Raw genomic sequence first — 21,546 nt, forward strand, 5'->3', positions numbered from 1 at the left:
CCCCCCACCTCCCCCCTCTTCGCTCCCCCCCCCACAACCTAGCAAGCGACGTCCCCAGCGCGGAGATGCGGGTAGCTCCGCGCTGGAGACGTCGCCTCTCCCTCCTCCTCCCTCCCTCCTCCAGGACTCGTCCGCGACGGGGCGACTCTTCCATTGGCCAGACCAACGGACAGACGTCCCTAGCGCGGAGCTACACCCCCCCCTCCCTCAAGCTCCGGAGCTACCCGCAGCTCCGCGCTGGGGACGTCTGTCCGTTGGTCTGGCCAATGGAAGAGTCGCCCCGTCGCGGACGAGTCCTGGAGGGGAGGGGGAGGGGCGGAGGCGGCGGAGGGGGCGGAGCAACCAGAGCTCATCGACAGGACGCGCGGAAGAATTCTCGGGGTGAGCGCTTTACCGTATTGGCTTTACCGTATTGGCGGGAGCGACGACGCGACTCTGCGCGCACACAGACACGGACGGCGGGTGCCGCTTGAACGCTGCGAATGAAAACTCCTAAACGTTTGTGCCGTCGATGTGTGAAAGAACGACGACGATTTCAGAGTGCACTCGTTAGCGCGCTTTAGGCCGAAGCCTTACGCGTTTCCTGATTTGGCTGCGGCCGAGGGCTCGAGGGGATCCTTGGGTAGCGATCGGGAACGCGACCCCGTGGATGCAAAGCCGTCAACCCCTTAGGGGCCGTCCATAAATGACGTCACGCGATTTTGGACGATTTTTTACCCCCCCCCCTCGTCACGGCGTCAGAAATGTCTGACCCCCCCCCCTCTAGGTGCGCGACGTCGTTTATGATCGGCCCCTTATCACAGACCAATTCAGATCTTATTGGTCACCTCGTGCCCTTGTATATACAAAAAAAGTTCCATCACAAGGGAGAAACACAAATAGATAAAAAAAATACACATTTGCCGGTATTGAAACGGCTGTACACCGTATGGACCTGAAAACTAGATTTCCCTGTAAAAGAATACAGGGTAAAACGTGTGGGTTGGCAAGTATTTATTTTATTTAATTCGATTGGAGCTCGTGGTCGCGGTTGCGAGTGTAAATTAGCGACTTTTATTTGAAGGAGTTTCTCATGTTTGCGTCTCAATGTGCGTCTCGCACGTGCGTGATTTTGGACGACCCTCAAATATGACGTCACAAAGCTCTGCCCCCCCCAAATAAAACATGCTTCAAATCGCTTTAAACTATTGTCATTGTAGTGAGTATTTAATGTGGCGCTGCACTCTGACGTTGTAGGAGAAAACATTTATTAAAAAGTCAATTTAATTAAGTAGAACGTGTTGTCTATATTTATTTTAAGTTGCGCATTTTGATGTGGCGTCACATTTCTCAACCCCCCCCCCACATCGTCACAAATGTCTGACCCCCCCCCCACCCCTAGGTGCGTGACGTCATTTATGGACGGCCCCTCGCACGTGCGGTCGTTCTGTCTTGTACCGGCCCTCTCTGTGTAAGCGGTCTTGATAGCAACAGTGGTTAGCAGAACGGCGCTATTTAACATTGATTCCACGCCACGGCTGACATCAATCGTGAATGATATCTGATCTGGTTATGCAGCACACCCCCTTACCGCTCCTCCCCTTATATAACCTTCCCTGACCAGCGTGGTGAAATGTTATTAAGATTATAATCTGGCTGCTATAAAGTTACACGTGATAAGCCGCTTCGCTGAGCTATCATTTTTGGCCAGGTCGCCTCAGAAAAAGAAGCTAATATTGGGGCTTTAACTGGTGAAAAATACAAAGTTAATACTTTTTTTAGTTGTTTGCTTACCTTTCGTATACTTTGCAAGCCTGTCGTGTATTTGTATTGTAACTTTCTGACCCGTCCCTACTCGACGTCTGATAAAGAGCTTTACAGCTCATCGGATTTATTCAGTATAAATATGCAGATGAAGTGTGGTCAAAACAGCCCCCAAGACTAACAGTGTGGGGAGACAATAATCAAGCAGTGGATTTTCCAAGGGCTGACTCGTGTTACGCTTATTGAGATATATTTTGAATTAAGATCTATTCAGATTTAGCACTCTGAATACTTAAAATATAGACAGTTATCATCAAGATAGAGACAGTTTGTTTATCTTGTGTATTCAATAACTATTAACTTAATGAAATGCATCAATGTAAAATCATTGTCAATTATATACCATTACCCTGCTTTTATGTACTGGCCATCGTTCCTTAGCGGTGCAAAATGTCATTAAATTGCATGCTTTATGGATGTTGACACTTAAAACGCGGCTTTTCTCGTCTAAACTGCAGCGGCACATGCTGAAGATAATTAAGGAGTGTTAGGAATACTTGCTTGTAATTGGAAACATAACAATAACGTGCACTTTCCTCCGCGCGCTCATTGCTGAGCACCGACAAAGGTTCTCCAGGTTGCACAGTTTACACTGCTTTCAACTCGCCCACGACTCTTTCTGGTGTGGTGACCTTTAAAACAAATTGTTTTGAGTCTCAATTGCGCGGAGCATCTGCTGCCACTCCTTTTATTTAATTTCGAGAACGCGGGGGGGGGGGGTCAAGCGGCTTTTCATTAACGAGTCCATTTGTTTCAACGTTTTTTTTTCTCTCCTGGTAACTCAAACATCCTTTGACCCTTTATTGCAGACTTGGTGCCACTCGCTGGGAATCATCCGATCCCGGCTCTCTTTTTTTTACCTTTAAAGAGCGGAATGACAAACTGCCAGAGCCTAGGAACGGCCTCTTTTAGAGAGATAATGGGAAAATGTCACATCGCGTGAGGCTCAAGGTGTGCGCGTGCCTGGGGTCTGCAAGGCGCACGTGATCTTCATTGAGCACGGGGCCTGGAGAATAGAGTAACTGCCGTTAATTTATGATGCGGCGGTGCCCTTTGCTTCCTTTTTCTGCCATCTGTTGTCCTTCAGCAGTGAATTTAATGAACTTGAGTCTTATATATATATTTTTTTTCTTTCTTAGAAGGAAACTTGTCATCTAGGGGGCCTCTAAATTATAAACATTCACCCTTCCAGCGCTGACTTGTGTGCCATGCGCCTTGCGCGACGATACAAATGTTGCCTTTTAAAAGGCTTTTGACAGATTCTCATAACGAATGCCAAGATAAAGAAAAATCAATCCACGAAAGTCCGTTCACATTTCACGTTGGTATTGATGACACATTAATAACAATCGGCATGCATTCTTCCAGCCATTTGCAAAGTCCCCGTGCGTTTCCCTTGCCGGTTAAATATAGGGGTGCACAATCTGATGTGCGCTTTATTTATTATTATATAACAAGATGCAGCATATGAGTAGTGAGTTTCCACGTCGGAAGGGGAAGCGTGCCATGGGCGTTGATTCGGACGCGTTCCCAGGCATTCGTAGCGTCAGATGCCAAGACGCAGTTGGTGATCGCCCATATGCTTCAGTCCGTAAACATTGATCGCTGCGGCCGAGGGTACGACATTTAACTTCGCCCGGCGACAGAGCAATCTTTCCACCCGTCCCCAGCGAGCACAGGGCGTCCTCGGGATGCGTTTGACATTTTTCTGATGAAAAATAAGAGCCAGACGTGCCAGCTGTGGGCAGGCCGCCGGTCCGTGCCTATTGTCCGTGAAATAATTTTTAAAAACAAAAATGGGGTAAAAAAAAACAAATAGATGATATAGCTTTATTTTTGTACTATTATCATCAGCTCAGTTTTGTTTTCTTTACAACTTGTTTTGTTTTAATTGGTTCAAATTTACACTGCGTCTCATTTGTGATCTTTAAATGTCACAAATGGTGATGTTTGCAGTTAAAATTTTTTTGAATGATTTTGACACGTAACGGGTGGAGCAGTGGTTGGTGCACCGCGCTATTAACCCGGTAAACGTGAGCTCCATTGCCAGCCTTGGTTAATATCAGTGGCGAGTTGATATCTGAATACGTCCTAAGACACCCACTCTACCTACCCGGATTAACGAGCGCAGTGATATATGTTCAAATAATCCCCCATACAGCAATTAATCAAATTGTTTTTGCTTGTTTCATTCTGTACCCAAAGTTAACCGACTTTTGGCCTTGTGTGTTGAAACCTATCCCCTTTCGCACAGATGCTGAGGACCCTAAATCACCCAGGGGTAAAGTGTGCCTTTGTCTCTCTTCGGTTCGCACACCGACGCGCTTTCTACCTCCCGTGGTGTTTCGAACATTTATGGTGCATTTTATACACAGCTCACTTGGGCTGTGTGTTCACACACATCGGTGGAGGTCATAGATTTATTACGGGCTGTTGCACTGAGCTGTGCGATAGCCTTTCCCCCTCAAAACGTCTTCTCTGTTTAGTCCATTTTTTTTTACTGTAGCAGAGACGCACAGCAGACCGCAACAGAAATTTTTGGGTTTTTTTTTTGCATCTTAAAGGCTTCATCCTGTCTTGCCGATGTTTTTTTGTTCATTTGGTCTGCCGTTTGTTCTGCTGTTTGCGCAAAAGAATGAGCAGGGGCACGGGTCGAAGGATGTGACATTGCCACGAGACGATGCCATTGAGATAGCACGGCTTTGAAGACACGCTCTGCTTATAAACTTACCACCCCGCCAGGAACTGACTCAGAAGTGATTCGGATATGTTTATGAGCAGCATTAGGAATTTACGGTGCGGCAAAATAAAATTCAAGCGTAGAAGAAGCGTTATTTTCAAAGGCTTAAACAATCCGTGACTGAAACTACTCATCGTGACTCTTTTTTGTTCTTGCAACTCCTTGTCAGTCTACTGTTGGATGAAGGCCTCCTCATGCCATGTCAGCTATGGAGGTTATTTAATCATTCATCACGGGTTGGTGAAGGGGGAATTGAATCTCGATACTTTTTTTTCGGAAGTTTGCATTGGGATATTTGACCAATTCCATGAATGACTTTTTGGTTTCATATGGGAGTAAACCAGAGAACTTGAAGAAAACCCAGCAGGCATATGAGGGGGTGATAGCACTACCAAGTGGACACCGAACAGCCCTCTGACTTTTTGAAGAGGAAGACCCAGGATTGGTTTAGATATGACCCAGTGTTGATGTTAGCCACGGACGTGAATCGAACTCGGGTTGATTGGTTCATAGGTCAGTGCGCTAACCACTCCACCACCGCTCCATTCTAAAATGCTGATGCACAAATGGCTCGGCTGTTTATTCTACTGCAACTCACATCCTCCCGCCATGATTTATAGCCGCATGCTTTCGTTTTATTTCATGTGTGTTGTGGTGCAAGAGCTACGCGTGTGGTGCAAGAAAATACGCTCTCGGTATCTGCGTTCCCACCGTGGGAGCCTTGCGTGTGCTCTTTGCACTCTGCACGACGCTGCAGGTTCGTTGAACGTGGCGCTGGGTTTGGTTCGAACCTGTTTCCCATCTGACGAAGGGCACATGTCGGCCTTGTACCGAGCCGCACGATGCTCCTCATGCCACATGTTTCTCTCCTGGAGGAAAAGAAATATACGTCTTGGCCGTGTTGAGCATTCGCAGTGCAGTGAGTGGGAAAACATGGGCCATGTTTTGATTTTGAGGGTTTTTTGCCAATGTATAGTCTCGGGTTTTTCGATGGCAATGGGATTTCGTGCTCCCGAAGGAAAAACAAACTTTTTTTTGTTTCTCAACATAAAAAAATGTACGCACACTTTTACACTTATCAATCACGAAACATATGGAGACAGTTTTATTTGCAACGCGTTGAAGTGAGGAAATTTTTTCTAAGCAAAATTCTCCTTTTTTGATGTGGCAAGTAGTGACATCAAAAAGAGTTCCAAAATTCAAGATAAATTACGTAGGCGGTTTCCAATGTTTGCCTTCAGGCAAAGATATTTTCTTTGCAATAATATCCTGAACTAATTGCTTAATGTGGCTTTCCTAGTCGAATACTGTCAATTTGTTGCACACAGGGGCTTTTTGTGCAAAACAAAGCAGCTATATTTTCTAAAGCCCTTTTAGTACAGGCCGGATTGACTGGCAGGTGTGCCAGTTCTCTATTTCGGTGCAGAGTAAAACAAAGACAAACGTGGACACACAAAGATAGAGGTCCCAGGCTGTTGGGGAAAGTGCAGGGCAGCACAATGGCGTGGCTAGCACTACCCCCGGACCACCTTTGTCTAACCGCTGACAATGTTCACACACCACGCCTGGTACTCATTTAATGCTGAACCAACTTAGGGGAGGCCCCACGACAGGTTCAGACACCACTTTGCCATTGATGCCAGTCACGGTCAGGATTCAAACCCAAGAAGCCGGTTTTGTAGTGTAGCGCGCTAATTACCGCACCGCCGCTTGCCACACGCACACATGCTCGTACAGCGCAGGACGTCCATATGGCTTTTTTTTGGGTCGCTGTAGGTGGCTACATGTTTTGCTTTTAAAAGCCGAGCCTGCTCTTTGCGAGCAATTTCACAGATCATTTCCCCATTCTTTGAGCGTCATACACACGGGAGTGGTGTTCAATCACTGCGTCCGTGTTTTATTTGGAACACGCCCTCGTGAAAATGTCTCGGCAGTCGGATTGAAGGATAAGGTTTGGATATGAACGCCTAATAATGTGTATGAGAGTAAAGGTCGACTTGGCACCAACGCTCATTGCAAAGCAGACAAAGCCTCAATCTTTCAAGGTACAACAATAAGCTTGATTAAATTTTTCACAGTACATTCCCCCCTTCCCCCTGCTCCATATACTCTCTTACTTAAGTTCTTGCCTCTCCTTCCCCTCCCCACATAAAAGTACACAAACTTCGCTCATGGTCCCCACTCGGAGGGGCAGCAGCGATCTCAATCTCCTCCCTCCTCGAAATCCAGGAACACGGCGTTCGCGACTTTTGTCCACGGAATTTATGTATTTCTGCATACCCTGCTCACACCCCTCCCCCCCCCAACGTTCGTGCTCTGTACCGGGCTCCTACTGAAATATATATATTTTTTAATGTATTCGCGCGCCCCCTTGCCTGATGCAATACGCCGACACGAGAGGCACTGAGATTTCAACTGTGACCAGGGATTGATGGGATTCGATTCAATTAAATAATCCTTTGATTTTCATCCAATTCACCCCCCCCCCCAGCAACCTCATCTCGTATTTATTGTTTCATGGGTTTTTTTAACGCCTTATTTGCATGTGTGTGTGTGATTTGCGTTAGCATATCATTTGCTGGTGAGATTGACCGTGATGACGATCGTCGCTTATCGCCTGTACACTTTTCTGAGACGCCCAATGAGCATACACATCTTTATTTGCAAGAAATGCCTGCCTATAATAAACAAACAATGTGCTTTTGCACGCACAGGAAACAAAAGTTTTGGTTCTGGGCTGAAAAAAAAATCGTGTAGGTTTTTTTAAATTTTCTGAAAAGTGTTAAAACAACCCAATAAAAAAAAACCAGAAACCTGTGAAGTAAAAAATAATGATTTAAAACAGCGCGAGGAAATAAAAAAAACCCGCATAAAATGTTTTATTCGACAAAAATCGTAAAAAAAATGTTGAAAAAAAAACCAGGCACCATAATCTCAGAAAATAAATGCGGAGGGGGGGGGTGGGAAGGGCCCCTCAAGAACACGGAGCCCTGTGTTGCGCTCTAGGCTTCTGGTTTTCATTGCCGTGGGCGCGGTGCGGGCGCGCGGCTGGCAAACGCCGTACCTCGCCAGGCTCGGGTTCGCTGCCCCGTTGTCAGTCTCGCGCCCGTACGCTCGTCTCCTTCGATCGACCCAGACGTATCTCGTCTGGAACTTGACGTCGCTGCTGACGCCAGAGTACCGTGTCTCATGCGAGTTATTAACTACCTCGCCTGGTATGCAAGAGGTCGTGGGTTTGATCCCGATCCTGACGCCGGCTGTATATTTGGAGTTTGCGTGTCTCTCTTGCCGTGGTCATGTGGATTTTTCTCCGGGTCGTCCGGTTTTTCCCTCCGCATTTAGAACATTTGACTGCTACACATTTCCACATTATAAGCCACTGCGTTGAGCTATAATTTATGGCCAGGTCGCTTCTGAATAAAGAGCTGTATAGCTCAGTGGGCCCTACCTGCTCAGCCCGTATATATTAATCCACTGGTGGATAAGTGCATTTCCACACCATGCGGATCGTGGGGGGAGGGGGCATTTGACCGGACTTCCCAATGCTGAATGGCGCGAGGAACATTGATATTGGAGCATAGTGCAGTACAACTTATTTTGCTGCACTGCCCTCTGCTGACAATGTAGTACTGCAGCACCACATTTATGTTTCGTGGTCACCCATCAAAGCACTATCCAGGCTCAATTCTACTTAGCTTACGAGGTGATGAGGATGCTGATGATGATGATGAATAATGACGATCGTTGCAGCACACGATGGGCGAGGAGGGCGAGGTCATCAGGCTGCACCTGTCATCTGACCCGGGGAGCACTTACTACGCCCTCGTGACCTGGAAGAAGAACAGCCATCAGGGATTGAACCTGAGCCTCACCGACTGCCGGACGGCCTGGACAGGGGAAGGTTCGGCCTCACCGCTTGATGTTTGCGCATCTCCTCCTTCGCCCCCTGACGCAGCGATCGATCGCTCTGCGGATGCAACTATGCCACCCGTCACTATTGCGTGCCAACAAAACCCACCGATTTAAAATCGGTGTCTTTCCCTCCAAGAGCAGCATCGACCCAGCTTGTATTGTAACATTCTCTTTGTCTTTTAGCTAAGCTCACCCGTGTGGTTTGTAAGCAGCTCATGTCCCCATGGCGAGTATGGTCCACGTATAGGAAGTGTCCCAACCATGTCACCTGTGGATGTTTCAGGACTACGGTAACTTTTCCCATACTGACTAGTTAATCAACCAACAAGCTGACAAGCAAGCCTGTAAAGAGGGCCTCTTGCGTAGTCATTGCATTTAACTGCAGAAAGAAATGTGCGCCTAGGAAAGCACACTGACACGCCCGGAAACATCCGTATCACAAACAGATAGCTTATTAATCTACTCATTACCCACAGCAACATCGGAGAAGACCATCTCGTTATAACTACAATGACCTCTGCCTCGCTTACTGCAGAGACAGCAGTGCAGTGGGGCTCTCGTTCGTGCAATTCGACAATTGACTCGGGTATCGAACCGTCGGAAGTGATCGAGTGCCCGTCGGTGGTGCGCAATCCGCAGTGACCGGCTCCAAACTGGAGGAGGAGGCGTCGGAAGCCGGGCTGTCGCTCGTTGACTACGTCGCTGAGCTCCGGGCCGCCCTCCTGGGCCACTGCTGGGACTCGTCCCCCAACGGAGACGTCTTCCGCTACGACCTGAAGCCCCCCGCCAGCCCCGGGCGCGCTCGCCGCAGGTGTTTCTCCATCTGCAAAGTGCACAGCGACGTCACGGTGAGGCTTGCGCGTCGAGCGTTGCTATTTTTGGGGAATGTTCACGATTATTTTTGTTGACGGTGGCGGGGGGGGGAGCTTCTCTGTTGGCACCTCGGAAACTCCGAGCGTAATTCCCCACCCCCTCCCCTTTGCTCTTGTAACCAAGTATATTATTACTTTTGTTTTGCTAGATTTTGAACCTGCATTTTGGATGCTTTAAAGATGCGGGTAATCTTTAGAGTTATCGGCTACCTGGTTTTTACTTGGGCATATTACGTCAGCCAATTTAGGACTGCAATTTCAGAAAATATTTTCCCCGCCTTTCTTGCTGGGTGACAAATAGTCGTAAAATACCACGCGTGTTGGAAAGTTCCCGATCACACGTACTTATCCAAGATGGGATGGTGGTGATGGTGCACGCGGATTCGTGCACGCGCCATCGATCTATTCCATATCTAAGCCAAATCTTCTAAACATATGGTTAATCATCTTCAAAGTGACACTGCAGACATATTGCTGGAATGATTTTTTTTCTATATTTACAGAAAGTCTTCGCTTAACGCAGGAGATGCGTTCCTGAAAGTGCCGTGTTAAGCGACAAACATGTTGAGAGAACACTATTTCTCCATAAATAACGTGACGACAACGTTTGTCGAGATGGCGGGACAAATCACTGAGTGTACGCCGCCACGGTTCTGTGTCATTCATCGTGCTCTGACTCCGCTCAGCCATGCAGCTCAAGAAAGTGGTTCACCGTCGACCGCTCAGTAACCGCGTTATAACGGTGCGCGTTCCACGTTTTGCGAAGACTGTTCCCGAATGGAAGAACCGCGTTAGAGTGAAAGAGCATTGTAATGTAAACACCGCTACGCGTTCAGCGAGGACTTACCGTACACTTCTCTGTGCCGGTGGGAATTGGTGCGCGGCCGACTGTGGCAGCTCCTGGCGCTTGATGACTGGCCTCTAAAAATGCCAACACGTAAGCCCCCCTAAGCCTCTCTTTGTTTCAGGCGCCAGGCTTCGCATGTTCTGTGTTGACTATCGGTACATTTTTGGCACGATAGGAAGGTGCGTTTTTAAAAGTTGATCATTATACATTTTTCTTACAGGGTCTTTGTTATGACAGACAGTTGTTTCAACTTATCCACTTTTCTTCCCTTTTCGATAATTGTTTTGTTGTCCTGACCAATCGTCTTGGGGGCAGTGGCTATTATCACTGGCTAGCGACATCTGAACCCTGTACCATCAACCCGCACTGACCACGTTTCACACAACAGGTGATGTACCCACCATAGGTAGGTGTCTATAGAACGAGACCTGCTGGTCTTTTTTGAGATGTCTCCCGTTAGAATCAGAATCTTTAATTAAACTGGAGGATTCCGATGAGCTATCAAGCTCTCTTTCACAGATGTCCAGCAGGGGTCGGTCAGAATGTTCCAACAACAAACAATACAAATTCACGATAGGAGTGCAAACTATAGGTAATGTAAACAAATCACTTAAAGATTGTATACAAATTAAACGAAACTCTTTTTACCTTACCATGTAACGCCCACTAAGCTATTAGCTTATTTTGCAGACGCGACCTGACCACAAATGATAGCTCAACGAAGTGGCTTATCACGTGGCAATTTATAGCAGCAAAATAATCTTAAATAATCGAAACGCATGTTGATTCCAAATGTGGAGTGAAAAACCGGAGGACCCGGAGAAAAAAAATCCACACGACCACGAGGAGAGAGACATGCAAACCCCAAATATCCAAGCGTCAGGGTCGGGATCGATCCCCCAACCTCAATAAAGTGGCATGTCGCAACGCATCTCTACGTTACGCTCGGGTCAGCCGATGCCACCCTACACGTACAGACGAGACAACGGGTGGCTTAAATTAGGGTTGCTTTCCTCTGGCATTGCTTCCCACTGCTCCAGTAACAGCAGCTCACGAGTCGAACATCAAAGCGTTCCCTTTTTCAAATTAGCGGTGGGCGGTGTTCATCTTCGTTGGTGGTCCCTCGTCCAGTGGTGTTAAATTCCACATCCCTATGGCAGGGTCCAGTCGCTTCATAGCAGAGCTACTGACTTCCCACCAACTACTGCTGCCTCAGCAGGTGGTACTTATTTTACCCACCACAGAGGAATGACGATGATGATGAACATTTCTATGAAATCTCCCTACTGTTCTCTCACACGGGGTAATGCGCTTCCCCCCGCGAGACTTTCGACATTTGCAATATAATGGTAATATACGCAGCGGCGTATCGATCCACGACGATGGCAAAGACGAACATCGTGTCGATAACGGTTACGCCCGATGACAAACTTGCACACCCTCGCGATCACGAATGCAGATTTTCTTACCACGATGGCGACCGCTCGGCACGTCAAACACTGACGGCGTGGCTCGCTATCGCCGGAGAATCGGGAGGAGGAGAAGATACAGGTGCGACGGGAGGGGCATCCCCCGAGCCTTGTTCACATATTTGTTTCGGCCAGGACCGGGCCGGCCCGGCAGGAAATTTGCGTCCAGGATTGTTTGTTTGCCTTGGTATGTGCAGACAGAAAAGAGCCTCCAAACAGACGGGTTAAGAAAAAGGGGGAGAAAAAAAAACCACTGCTACAGGCAAGTGCCTGTCCTCTCGTATTTACCCTGCTTCCGTTGTATTTGCAGTCAATACACAATGGCCGTGTTGATGGTGTGCATTCTGCGGGTTTGTGTGGCCGGGAGCCGATGGTCCCCTCCCGTCCACGCCCGCCCAACGACGCCACCCAACCCCAATGGGCCCTCCGCTGTCCAAACAGCTGTCTGTCGTGGTGGCTGGCCGGCGATGGGCGGCAATCGCCTGTGGGGGGGATGACACCTGAGCAAATATCGGGTATTGTGTGTCACCGTGCGAGCGATTGCCAAGGGATCCCCACTGAGAAACACAAAAAAAAATTCTTTGGCGGAGGAGTTGAGCACTAATTTTGGGGCGGTGGTGTAAATTTGCCTGGCCCGTTTCCAAGGGCCTGGCCGGACCGTAAAACTGTCGCGACTGGATTTGTGGCGCGGCCTTAATGATGGACCACGAAGCACACTGCATAGTCTGAAACTGCCGCTAAAACAATGCCTGCCCTTGTTTGCTTTTTTTGCTTTAATTAATGATTTCCTTCACATTTTTTATGTTGCGCGAATTTTCGCACAATTGCTTGCACACAACAACTGCGTGTGTTGTTAAAAAAAATAGCCAGCCTAGCAGGTTTTTTTTCTAGTGGTCCTGAGCCGCAACTTGAAGCCAAGTTTTCAGCCACCTTTACAGCTGTAGCCCACACTGAATTCATCTGGGTGGCTCAGTGCTGAGACATTCCATGTTTTAGACTTACATTTTGGCTTTCGTCTGGGCTGTCATTTTCCAGCCAAATATTTTAGGTGTTTACATTGTCCGTCGTGCATGCGCGCGCGCGTGTATGTGTGTGCGCTCGCGTGTGCACAACAGTGTGTTTCTCTTCAGAAAAAAAAAACTAAACAAATGTAATTCATCAGAATTGTCACTGGAAGAATTAACCAGACCTGGGAGTGCAATTCGGTGATCAACGTGTGCACGTGTAGCTTGGCGGTCGGCGTGCTCGCAGATATTTGTTTAGTTGTCGTTATTGTTGCCCTTCGTAGTTTCAAACAATAGTTTGAAACATATTTTGTGAATTTGTATCTCTGCCGCTGAATGGAAGATGTGAAAGTGGTTAGGAGGGGGACAGCAGCAGTTGCTTACAGACGGTGATGGGCACATGTCATGGTTTATACCGGGTTCTCAAGTGCGGGGAACTCATTGTGCGAGTCCAGTCACCATCATTGCGCAAAAAAATAAAACCGTTAAATTAAATTTTTCACTCAGTTTGGCATATTCCAATCTCTGAGAGTTCAACATTGTACTTTTTATCAACTCGAAGCCCTTGCAACATAGTGCAATCGTTCTAGATTTAAAGTTTTCGTGACTGCAAGGATACTCTTTGGGTTTTTTTCGGTAAAGTCACCGAAAAAAAACAAAGAGTATAGCGCAATCGCCTGGTCTTCGGAAGGTGATGTCATAGAACTACATCTGAGATCCCTTCTAGTGACCTCTTATCCACACAAGGGATCCCGCACTTTCCCACGCACCCTGCTATGCAGATGTTTGTTGCTTGTTGATCAAACAAAAACCACGTGTCTTTTTTTTTTATTCTCACGGCTGGAATATTTGCCAAATTAAGCAACAGCAGAAAAATCTCAAACGTAAATACGATGGGCGGTTTTAGTCTAGTCGTCGGTGATTAGTCTGCGATCATTCGTTGATTCCGCTCTAGCAATCAGTTTGATCAGGAAACCTAGCCGAGAACGCAGGATGATGGCGGCTCCGGCCCAGCGCTCGGTTTGCCCGAGCCACCTGGCCACCTTCTACGAGCGCTTTTGTTTTCTCTAGGTCGCTCTTGAACGGAGCGATGATGAGAGAGAGATGCAACGGATGCAAATATCGAAATCACGCTCTCTTCTCCGTGGTTTGTCCCCGAGGACTGCTTGAAGCTCGGCAGAGTCAGGCAGAGACCCCACATGCCGCCTTGCAAAATCTTGGCCCATGCTTGGATTTTAATTGCCATCTTTAGACTCAAGGCTTGTGTCATGTGGCTGCTGGCACGGAGTAATATTGCGGGCTTGATTTTTTGCGCGTGCGCGCGCGCGTTTGTGTACGTGCCTGCTAAAGTTAACTTTAGTCTTGCTTTTTTTGGAAACGGACTTGTGTCTTTGTTTGTCTGCCTTTGTACGATGACATCTGGTTGCTGATCCCTGCATTGCAGTCTTGTCAGTATCTTTGTTTCGTCTGCTTGCATCATTAATCCTTTGAAGATCCTCGCTCCGGTATAACCAAATCGTAAATCAAACTCTGCGGAGGCAAGGAGCATTGAACTCCGGCTGAAACTACGTGGGGTCCAAATCCTTACATCCCTAAGGCGCATGCTTTGCAGGGTTGTGAAACGATATCCGCTAAGCTGGTAACCGTTTTCAGAATCGAGTGCACCGATTGACACGCACAGAACGTTCAAACGGCACGACGGCCCAAGCCACTGCGCGGCACATTTGGCGTTTCTCAGTTAAACGGAAAAGGTGCAGCCTTGCAATTACTCGCTCGCTTACTTGCGCCACTGCCGTTTTTTTTACTTTGATAATAAATGAAAAACCTCGATATTTCAAGAGCCGCCAATGCAACGTGAATACAAGCCGGTGGTCCGAAATAAATAACGCCACAAGGCAGGAGTCCTTAAAGAGCCACATGCTGCTCCACAATCGCAGGTTGCCGAGCCCCGAGCTGTGGTGTGTAAGGCTGTGGGACATGATCCCTGGAACCATTACAGATGTTGTGTGTTTTTTTTTCTTGTGCAGTCACCTAGTTTTTACTGCCCATTGCTCAGCTAATATAGATGATATTCGTGACTCATCAACATAGCTGGCTGCTGACTGTATCTGCTGATTGCCGCCATTATTTACTCACGTAATACAACATATGACATCAGGAACAGTAAATTGGTGGTGGTGGTGTACAAAATAATGTTTGAGTTCCGTGAGTCGAGAAAGTTTGGAAACCAATAGTCTCTGCTGAAATACATGCATGAACATCTATCCGCGTGTGTGTGTGTGTGCGCGCGTGTATGCTCCGTGTGTATATATGTCTGAGTTTCACAGAGTGTAGGTAGTCACGCTGAAACTTTGTAGACTGCAGAGCTGATTCGTAGGCTCAGGCTGTTTACCGACTTTACCTTGCCACACCGCGGCCATACAAATAAAGTCACAGATTAGAAACCTGTGCTAAGAGCGATGATATGTCGTCTATATTACGCCGTTGGTATACATCTTTTACAGCAAGGCCTCGCTCAATATCCTGCATCACGACGTTTGGCCAGTTCCATTTTAAGGAGCGTATTACAAGGTTAGGACATGCCGCGGTCCAGGGAGATGGGATCACGATCCCATTTCCTCCACTGCCATTGCTTGGCCACCTTCGCAGGCCTGTGAGAATTTTGTACCTAATCTGGCCCAGTGGCACAGTAATCACAGTACATGGCTCGCAGTTGGGAAGTTGCGAGTTCACATCCCACTCTACGGTTTTTACTCGGTGATTAACTGGTAAATGCTGGCTGGCCATTGTGTTCCATTGTCTTTACCCCAACTCCACGTTTTGAAAATTAACCATAATTATTGTCCAGGTATTTTGAAAACTCGAGAGAGAAAATTATATCAGTGGCTCTTACATGGTTATGCAAAGGGCAGTGAAATGATGCAATTGATTTGGTCATTGTTTGCTGACAAAGCTGGACGTGAATTCTGTTTTCTAAATTCTTGTACCGTATGCATGTTTTGTTTATCATGGCTTTTGTTTAGATTGATCGTAGTGTTGTAATGGAGAAGTTTAATGTGTTTGCTTCACGTGTGCCTTACAGCTTTCATGTTAGCGCGTGTATTTAAAAATGCGCTACGGAAACAAACTTCAATCGACTGATTTTTTGTTTTGTTTGTGTGTGTGTGTGCGTGCACGCACGCACGTGTGTGTGTGTGAGTGAGCTATATGAGGAGCGGTAGTGTCGCGGTTAGCGTGGTGCGCTACGAACCTGGTGACCCGAGTTCAATGCCCACTCACGGTCAACACCAGTGACGATTATCTGAATCAGCCATGGGCCTCCCCTAGGTCTACTCGGCCTCAAATTAGTACCTGGTGTCATGTGTAAACATCACCACTGCGGAGACAAAGACGGCCGGGCGTGGTGCTGGCCACCCACCCCCTCGTATGCCGTGCCAGCTTTCATAGGTGCTCGCTAACAGCACTTGCCCCAATAGTCTGTTCAGGCTATACGGGGATATTTGTCTTTTTGTCTATATAGGGAGCTCACACACATACATTTGTTAGGAGGCATGAATGGGCACAGCACAGGCTCGTGGAAAGATGGGCAGTTGTGGTAAAGGAGGACCTAGAGCTGAGTGGACTTGGCAACCGCTGACATCAGTGCTGTCAAAATTAGCCATGGTGGAAAAGGCCCGTGAAAGATTTTACTGGGTGGCTGTTTAGCAGATGCCCTCCAGCAATAATACGAGGCAGAAGAACGGGCGCTCGGAACAATAAGCAGAGCATCAGGCGGCAGATGACCCCTTGACCTGTTCTTGCCAGCAAGCCTTCGACCCTCCACGTGGTCTCAACATGTATCTAGCCCGGTGCAAGCACGTGTGTCAGCGATGTCGCTGCCGGCTTATCGGTGAACGACTGTCTGACGCCGCAGTGGCGAGATGTTTACTACCTCGCCTAGTATACAGGAGGTCGTGGGTTCGATCCCGACCCTGACGCCTGCTGCTGTATATTTGGAGTTTGCATGTCTCTTTCCCCATGGGCGTGTGGATTTTTCTTTGGGTCCTCCGGGTTTTCCCTCCGCATTCAAAATTCACACGCGTTTAGAGTATTTGGCTGCTATAAATTTTCACGTGACAAGCCACTTTGTTGAGCTGTCATTTGTGGCCAGGTCGCCTGTGATAAAGAGCTGCATAGCCCAGTGGGCCTCACCTGGTGAAATAAAAAAAAGTGTTTAGTGCGGTAATGAAAGACTTTCGAGGACAAAGCGCATGTCGGATAGCTGCTACGCGAACCCCCACGCGACAAAACGCGCGATTCCCCCCCCCCCCCCGCCCTCACCGCTGACTCGTCCGTCTCCCCCCCCCCCCCTCTCAATCGCACCGCGGCGCCGGCAGTTCGAGCTGGGCACGGTGGAGCTGCGCGAGCTGGACGAGCCGGTGACGTTGGTGCGGCGGCTGCTGGACCGCGGGCTGGAGGGCGGGCGCCGCCTGCGACAGCGCAACGACGACCTGCAGCGCGACAACGAGCGGCTCGCCGAGGAGCGCGGGCGCGCCGTCCAAGAGTACGCGCCAACTCTCGAAACACCTCCTCCCCCCCCAACACTCCCCCCCCCCCCCCCCCCACACGCGCGTGCCCGCGAGTATCTTGTCTACGCGTGCCCTGAGCCAAATTTAGCGCAATTCCACGTTCCTTTGATGGGGCTGAGTGTTTCCATAGGACGGCCGCTGTTGATTTTGCCACAAAGTGGTGCTCATTTTATCGACACCCACAGCCAGGGTTTGAACCTCTGACCATGAGCCACTCGCTCATATGCTGAGCCACTGTTGTCAACTCTTATTTGCGCAAACGTTAGCCTCGTTCAATCGAGATTTTAAGTTTTCGTGACTGCAGGGATCCATACTCTTTGGTTCTTTCGGTAAAGTCACGTAGGTATAAAATAAATTAAATTAAATCACGACGTTTCAATCGCAACATAAGCAATACAGCAGGACAACTGCTAGTTATTTTATTTTATACCTACGTGACTTTACCGAAAGAACCAAAGAGTATGTTAACCTCATCTTCTTGGTTCTTTCGGTAAAGTCACGTAGAATGGAAATAATAAAATAATAAAAATAAAACATTATTTTATTATGTTTTATTTTTATTCTTTTTTTATTTCCATTCTACGTGACTTTACCGAAAGAACCAAGAAGATGAATCCCTGCAGTCACAAAAGCTTTAAATCGAAATTCATGTTAACATCGTTTTTGTAAATAGTAGAGAATCAAAGGTTTCTTTGAATCAATGCATACTATAATTCTTCATGAATTAAATCCTGCACCCTTTCCTATCTCTCATCTCACTCCACTCTCCACTCCGCACTCTCCTACCGCTCACCTCTCATCCCACTCTACTCCCCTTCTTGCGCTGTCTCTGCTCCCGCAACCAAGGCGTTCTGTCAAAATCTCCAGTCAACCTTCGCTCATTGGCAACTTGCTGATTGCCTTAGTGGCAAGTTGCTCGTTGCCTCCTTCCAATTCCCTGCAACTTATTGCCCTGTAGGTGGGTGTCTCATGCACACCGTATCACTGTGTGATCCACAAACCCCAACTCCCAAGTTGCCTGCATTGTGGGCGTTGCAACCACGGCGATTTCACCGAGCACTAAAATAAATAAAATATCCCCAAAAAAGGTTTTGTGATAAGTTCCTTATGTTCTGCACAATGTGCATTTAATAAAATCCCGGGTAACTTTGGAGAGCGAAAAAAATAATATATATACATTGAAACTTTCCAAGCATAAATTTCACACAGGTGTCTCGTTGTAATATCACAAACGCTGAGCGAATCGTACGATGGAAATTTAATTTGGAGCTCTCTTTCGCTCATATTACCAATTCCCTAAAAAGAATAATTTTGGGATAGAGCCCAGGGTTAGGGTGGCGTTTCCACGGTCCAGCCGCTGGCAGCTCGTGACTGTTCCCCCCCCCCCCGCCGCACATCATCCATCATCGTTACCGCTGACCAACCAGCCTGGGAGGTTGTAATGACAGCGAAGGCTGAAGGCTGCTGGAATCCCTGCGTGTCACCCCACCAAGCGCACTCCCGATTCATTACACAACACCTGCGTTGCTGTACAAGGGCCCCGTTTGACGGAACGTCCGAGTGAGGGGATGTCGAATTTTGAGCGTTGGTTTTATGTGTTTTTGTATTTTTTTCAGTTTCGCCAAGCATGTGCGACGTGGGGTTTGAGCGCAATGTGCGGTGTCGTCCGCCGTCGCACAAATGCTCGCGTACGCACTTGAGTGTTTGTGTGTGTCTTTGTGGGGAGCGGCAGTGGAACGGTTAGCGCACCACGCTACGAAACCGGCGACCCAAGCTCAGTTCCCGCTCACGCCCAACACCAGTGACGGCTATCTGAAGCGGTCATGGGCCTCCCCTAAGTCGACTCAGCCTTAAATGAGTACTTGGTGCGATGTGTAAATGTCGCCACTTGGGAGACAAAAGCGGGCTGGCAGGCGGGCATTGCGCTGGACACCCACCCCCTCGTGTGCCGTGCTGTCCTTCATAGGTGCTACTCGCTCACGGCACTTGCCCCAACAGTCTGCCAATGGTCTTTGCCTTTGTGCGCCTTTGTGCGCCTTTGTGCGCCTTTGTGCGTCTTTGTGTTCCGTCCCGTCCAGGCTGAGGGCGTCCGTGGACAACAAGGATGAGCTGGAGAGGGACCTGTACGGAAAGTTCATCCGCGTCCTCAACGAGAAGAAAGAGAAGATTCGGCGGCTCAAGGATACCCTGGATAAGCACGCCGCGGCCCAAGTGCCCCCTCCCTGCGCCAGGTCAGTGTCCAGCCAGGGCTCGCCCCCCGGGGCACAGGTGATTGAGTTGTGTAGGTCAATAAGAAGGAGTATAGTCTGGTCAGATGATGGGTCGAACCAGGTCAGGGCTTAGCTGGCTGGGTTCCTTCAGCGCAGGTAAAACCTCCGGTTGCGTGAGTTTAGTGTCCGGAGATAATATTATTGCACCTGTTGCCCCCCGGTAAGCAAGGTTGTAATTGAGAGACGAACCAAATGTTTTTGTGTTTAGAATCGCTCGCAAGCAACTTTGCAGGCCCTAATGTCTCTTTTGTTGACATCTGACACTAAAGTTTCATGTGCGTGTCAAAATAGTAAACATTGAGTGTGTTGTGTAATCCACGGTTAACAAAACTCATTAACAGGACCGGACTGCTGATGAGAATCAGAACTCGAAGCCAGTCCAGAGATTTCCTGCTGATACTAAGTGCAAATTACGATTTGGATTAATATAGTTTATCAGGACCCAAATCGGATTGTCACTCAATATTTAATTTTTTTACAATATTCCTTCATCACCGATGTTACAAATATTTCCCTTGCAGAATAGACAGCGAATCTCAGTGGGTTGTTGTCACCTGGTTAAATAAAGAACACTCGAACCAATCAATAGGTAAAGGTCCATTCACCGCGCCACACATGTTTTTAGTTCAACATCCTTTGGGCCTTGTGGTGGATTAGTCCTTCCTTTGAACGTTTTTTCAAGCAGGGACAAACTCTGGATCAATTTGAACTCTTTGAACCGCATCAGCAGAGTCCAGAATATAAGGTGCCGCAGGTCAATGGCCTAAATTGGTGCTTTCTTTAAAGTTACTTTTGCGTGAGGATGCGTGCTCAACTCTCGTCTCTCTGTCAATGTATTTCCCAAAATCCACGGACACAGCTCCGCTAATGGGTTACACCGGGTCAGTCAAGCAGAGGTGACTTGGTAATCATTGCAAGCCGGTCGGGTGTGGCGAGGTCGCGAGTTGCCCGGGCAATGGGCGTGAGAATTGTTGGCTTATCACTTCCGTCCCTGCGAGCGACGGGCGACGCGTTAATCCCGCGGCACGCGCCGAGCGACGATGATAACGGCGGCGTCCGTCCCACCGGCGCTTCCGTTGCCGTTTTCGTCGAAGCACCGGCGGCGTTGTTGGTGGCAGCTCTGCGGCCCCGGCGGCAGAGGGCACGGACGAGTTTGACTACGGGGGCAGCACCGACGAGGAGAGCCAGGCCCCGGCGACCGGAACCGGCCACCGGAAGGCGGCGAAAGCCCCGAGCACCGTGGCCGTAACCCGGCAGGAGGGCGAGCGAAGAGGTGAGTGCTGCTGACAGATGCTCGCTGGTTTCCCACGCTTTCTCACAGCCCCCCCCCCGCACCCTCCCCCCCCGCACCCCCCCTTCCACTTCCCGCTCTACCAAACCTGCGTGCACTTAACGCTCACTCACACTCGAGGCTCTGTAATAAGTGACCAGGCTGTTTGTTCACAGTGTGCGGGTGGGGGGGGGAGTAGCAGGGTGGTGGGGGGGGGCAGTGCAGTACCTGATGAGCAGATGTTGGATTGCTGGGGACTGGCAAGTCTAATAGAGGGAGTTTGCTATTTGATTGGGAGAGTCATTAATTGAGGTGGTCTAGTGGCCGGGGGAGTTTATAATGGCCGCATCAGAGCAACGAGTTCGCTCTGCACAGATCCCGGGTTCAGTTCGGAGGCTGAGCTGCGCCTGATTGAACTGGATTTCTCAAGCATATCGGGTTGATGGTCTGTAAGCCTGGGCAATGACTGCACGGATAAGTCTTATTACATATGATTTGTAAATTAAGCCAGCATAATCCAGCTCTGAGAATATATATTTATTTTTCGTTTAATCTACACGCGGCAAGCATTTTGCTGGGCATATACAAGGTGATGCCCTGAGAGAGAATAACAAGGGCATATCGAAGTGAATTAAGATGCAGTTAATCGATGTTGCGATGCGGTTCCATTCTCGCTGTGCAAACGTTGTATGGAAATAGTTTTCTCCCGTGCCACGACGTCGGATTGCGTGACTGCAATATATTTCGGGGAGAGAGCGCATTTTCTAAGGAGTCCGTAATTGACGCTGCCT

General features: G+C 48.5%; 1 protein-coding gene across 1 annotated transcript in view; it reads left to right on the forward strand.

Moving 5' to 3' along the window:
- The first annotated feature begins 340 nt into the window (after window positions 1-340).
- Window positions 341-21,546, forward strand: part of XRCC4 (X-ray repair cross complementing 4) — a 52,004-nt gene continuing 30,798 nt past the window's right edge. The window contains exons 1-9 of the mRNA XM_078592473.1: window positions 341-381; window positions 1,382-1,450; window positions 4,058-4,084; window positions 5,205-5,300; window positions 8,294-8,444; window positions 9,095-9,303; window positions 17,024-17,190; window positions 19,294-19,446; window positions 20,580-20,758. Coding sequence (XP_078448599.1) covers window positions 4,058-4,084; window positions 5,205-5,300; window positions 8,294-8,444; window positions 9,095-9,303; window positions 17,024-17,190; window positions 19,294-19,446; window positions 20,580-20,758 — 982 coding nt within the window. The 5' untranslated portion in view covers window positions 341-381; window positions 1,382-1,450. The remainder of the gene's footprint in view (window positions 382-1,381; window positions 1,451-4,057; window positions 4,085-5,204; window positions 5,301-8,293; window positions 8,445-9,094; window positions 9,304-17,023; window positions 17,191-19,293; window positions 19,447-20,579; window positions 20,759-21,546) is intronic.

Source organism: Lampetra planeri, chromosome 3 (genome assembly GCF_965212315.1).
Source record: "Lampetra planeri chromosome 3, kcLamPlan1.2.h2, whole genome shotgun sequence".
Taxonomy (NCBI): domain Eukaryota; kingdom Metazoa; phylum Chordata; class Hyperoartia; order Petromyzontiformes; family Petromyzontidae; genus Lampetra; species Lampetra planeri.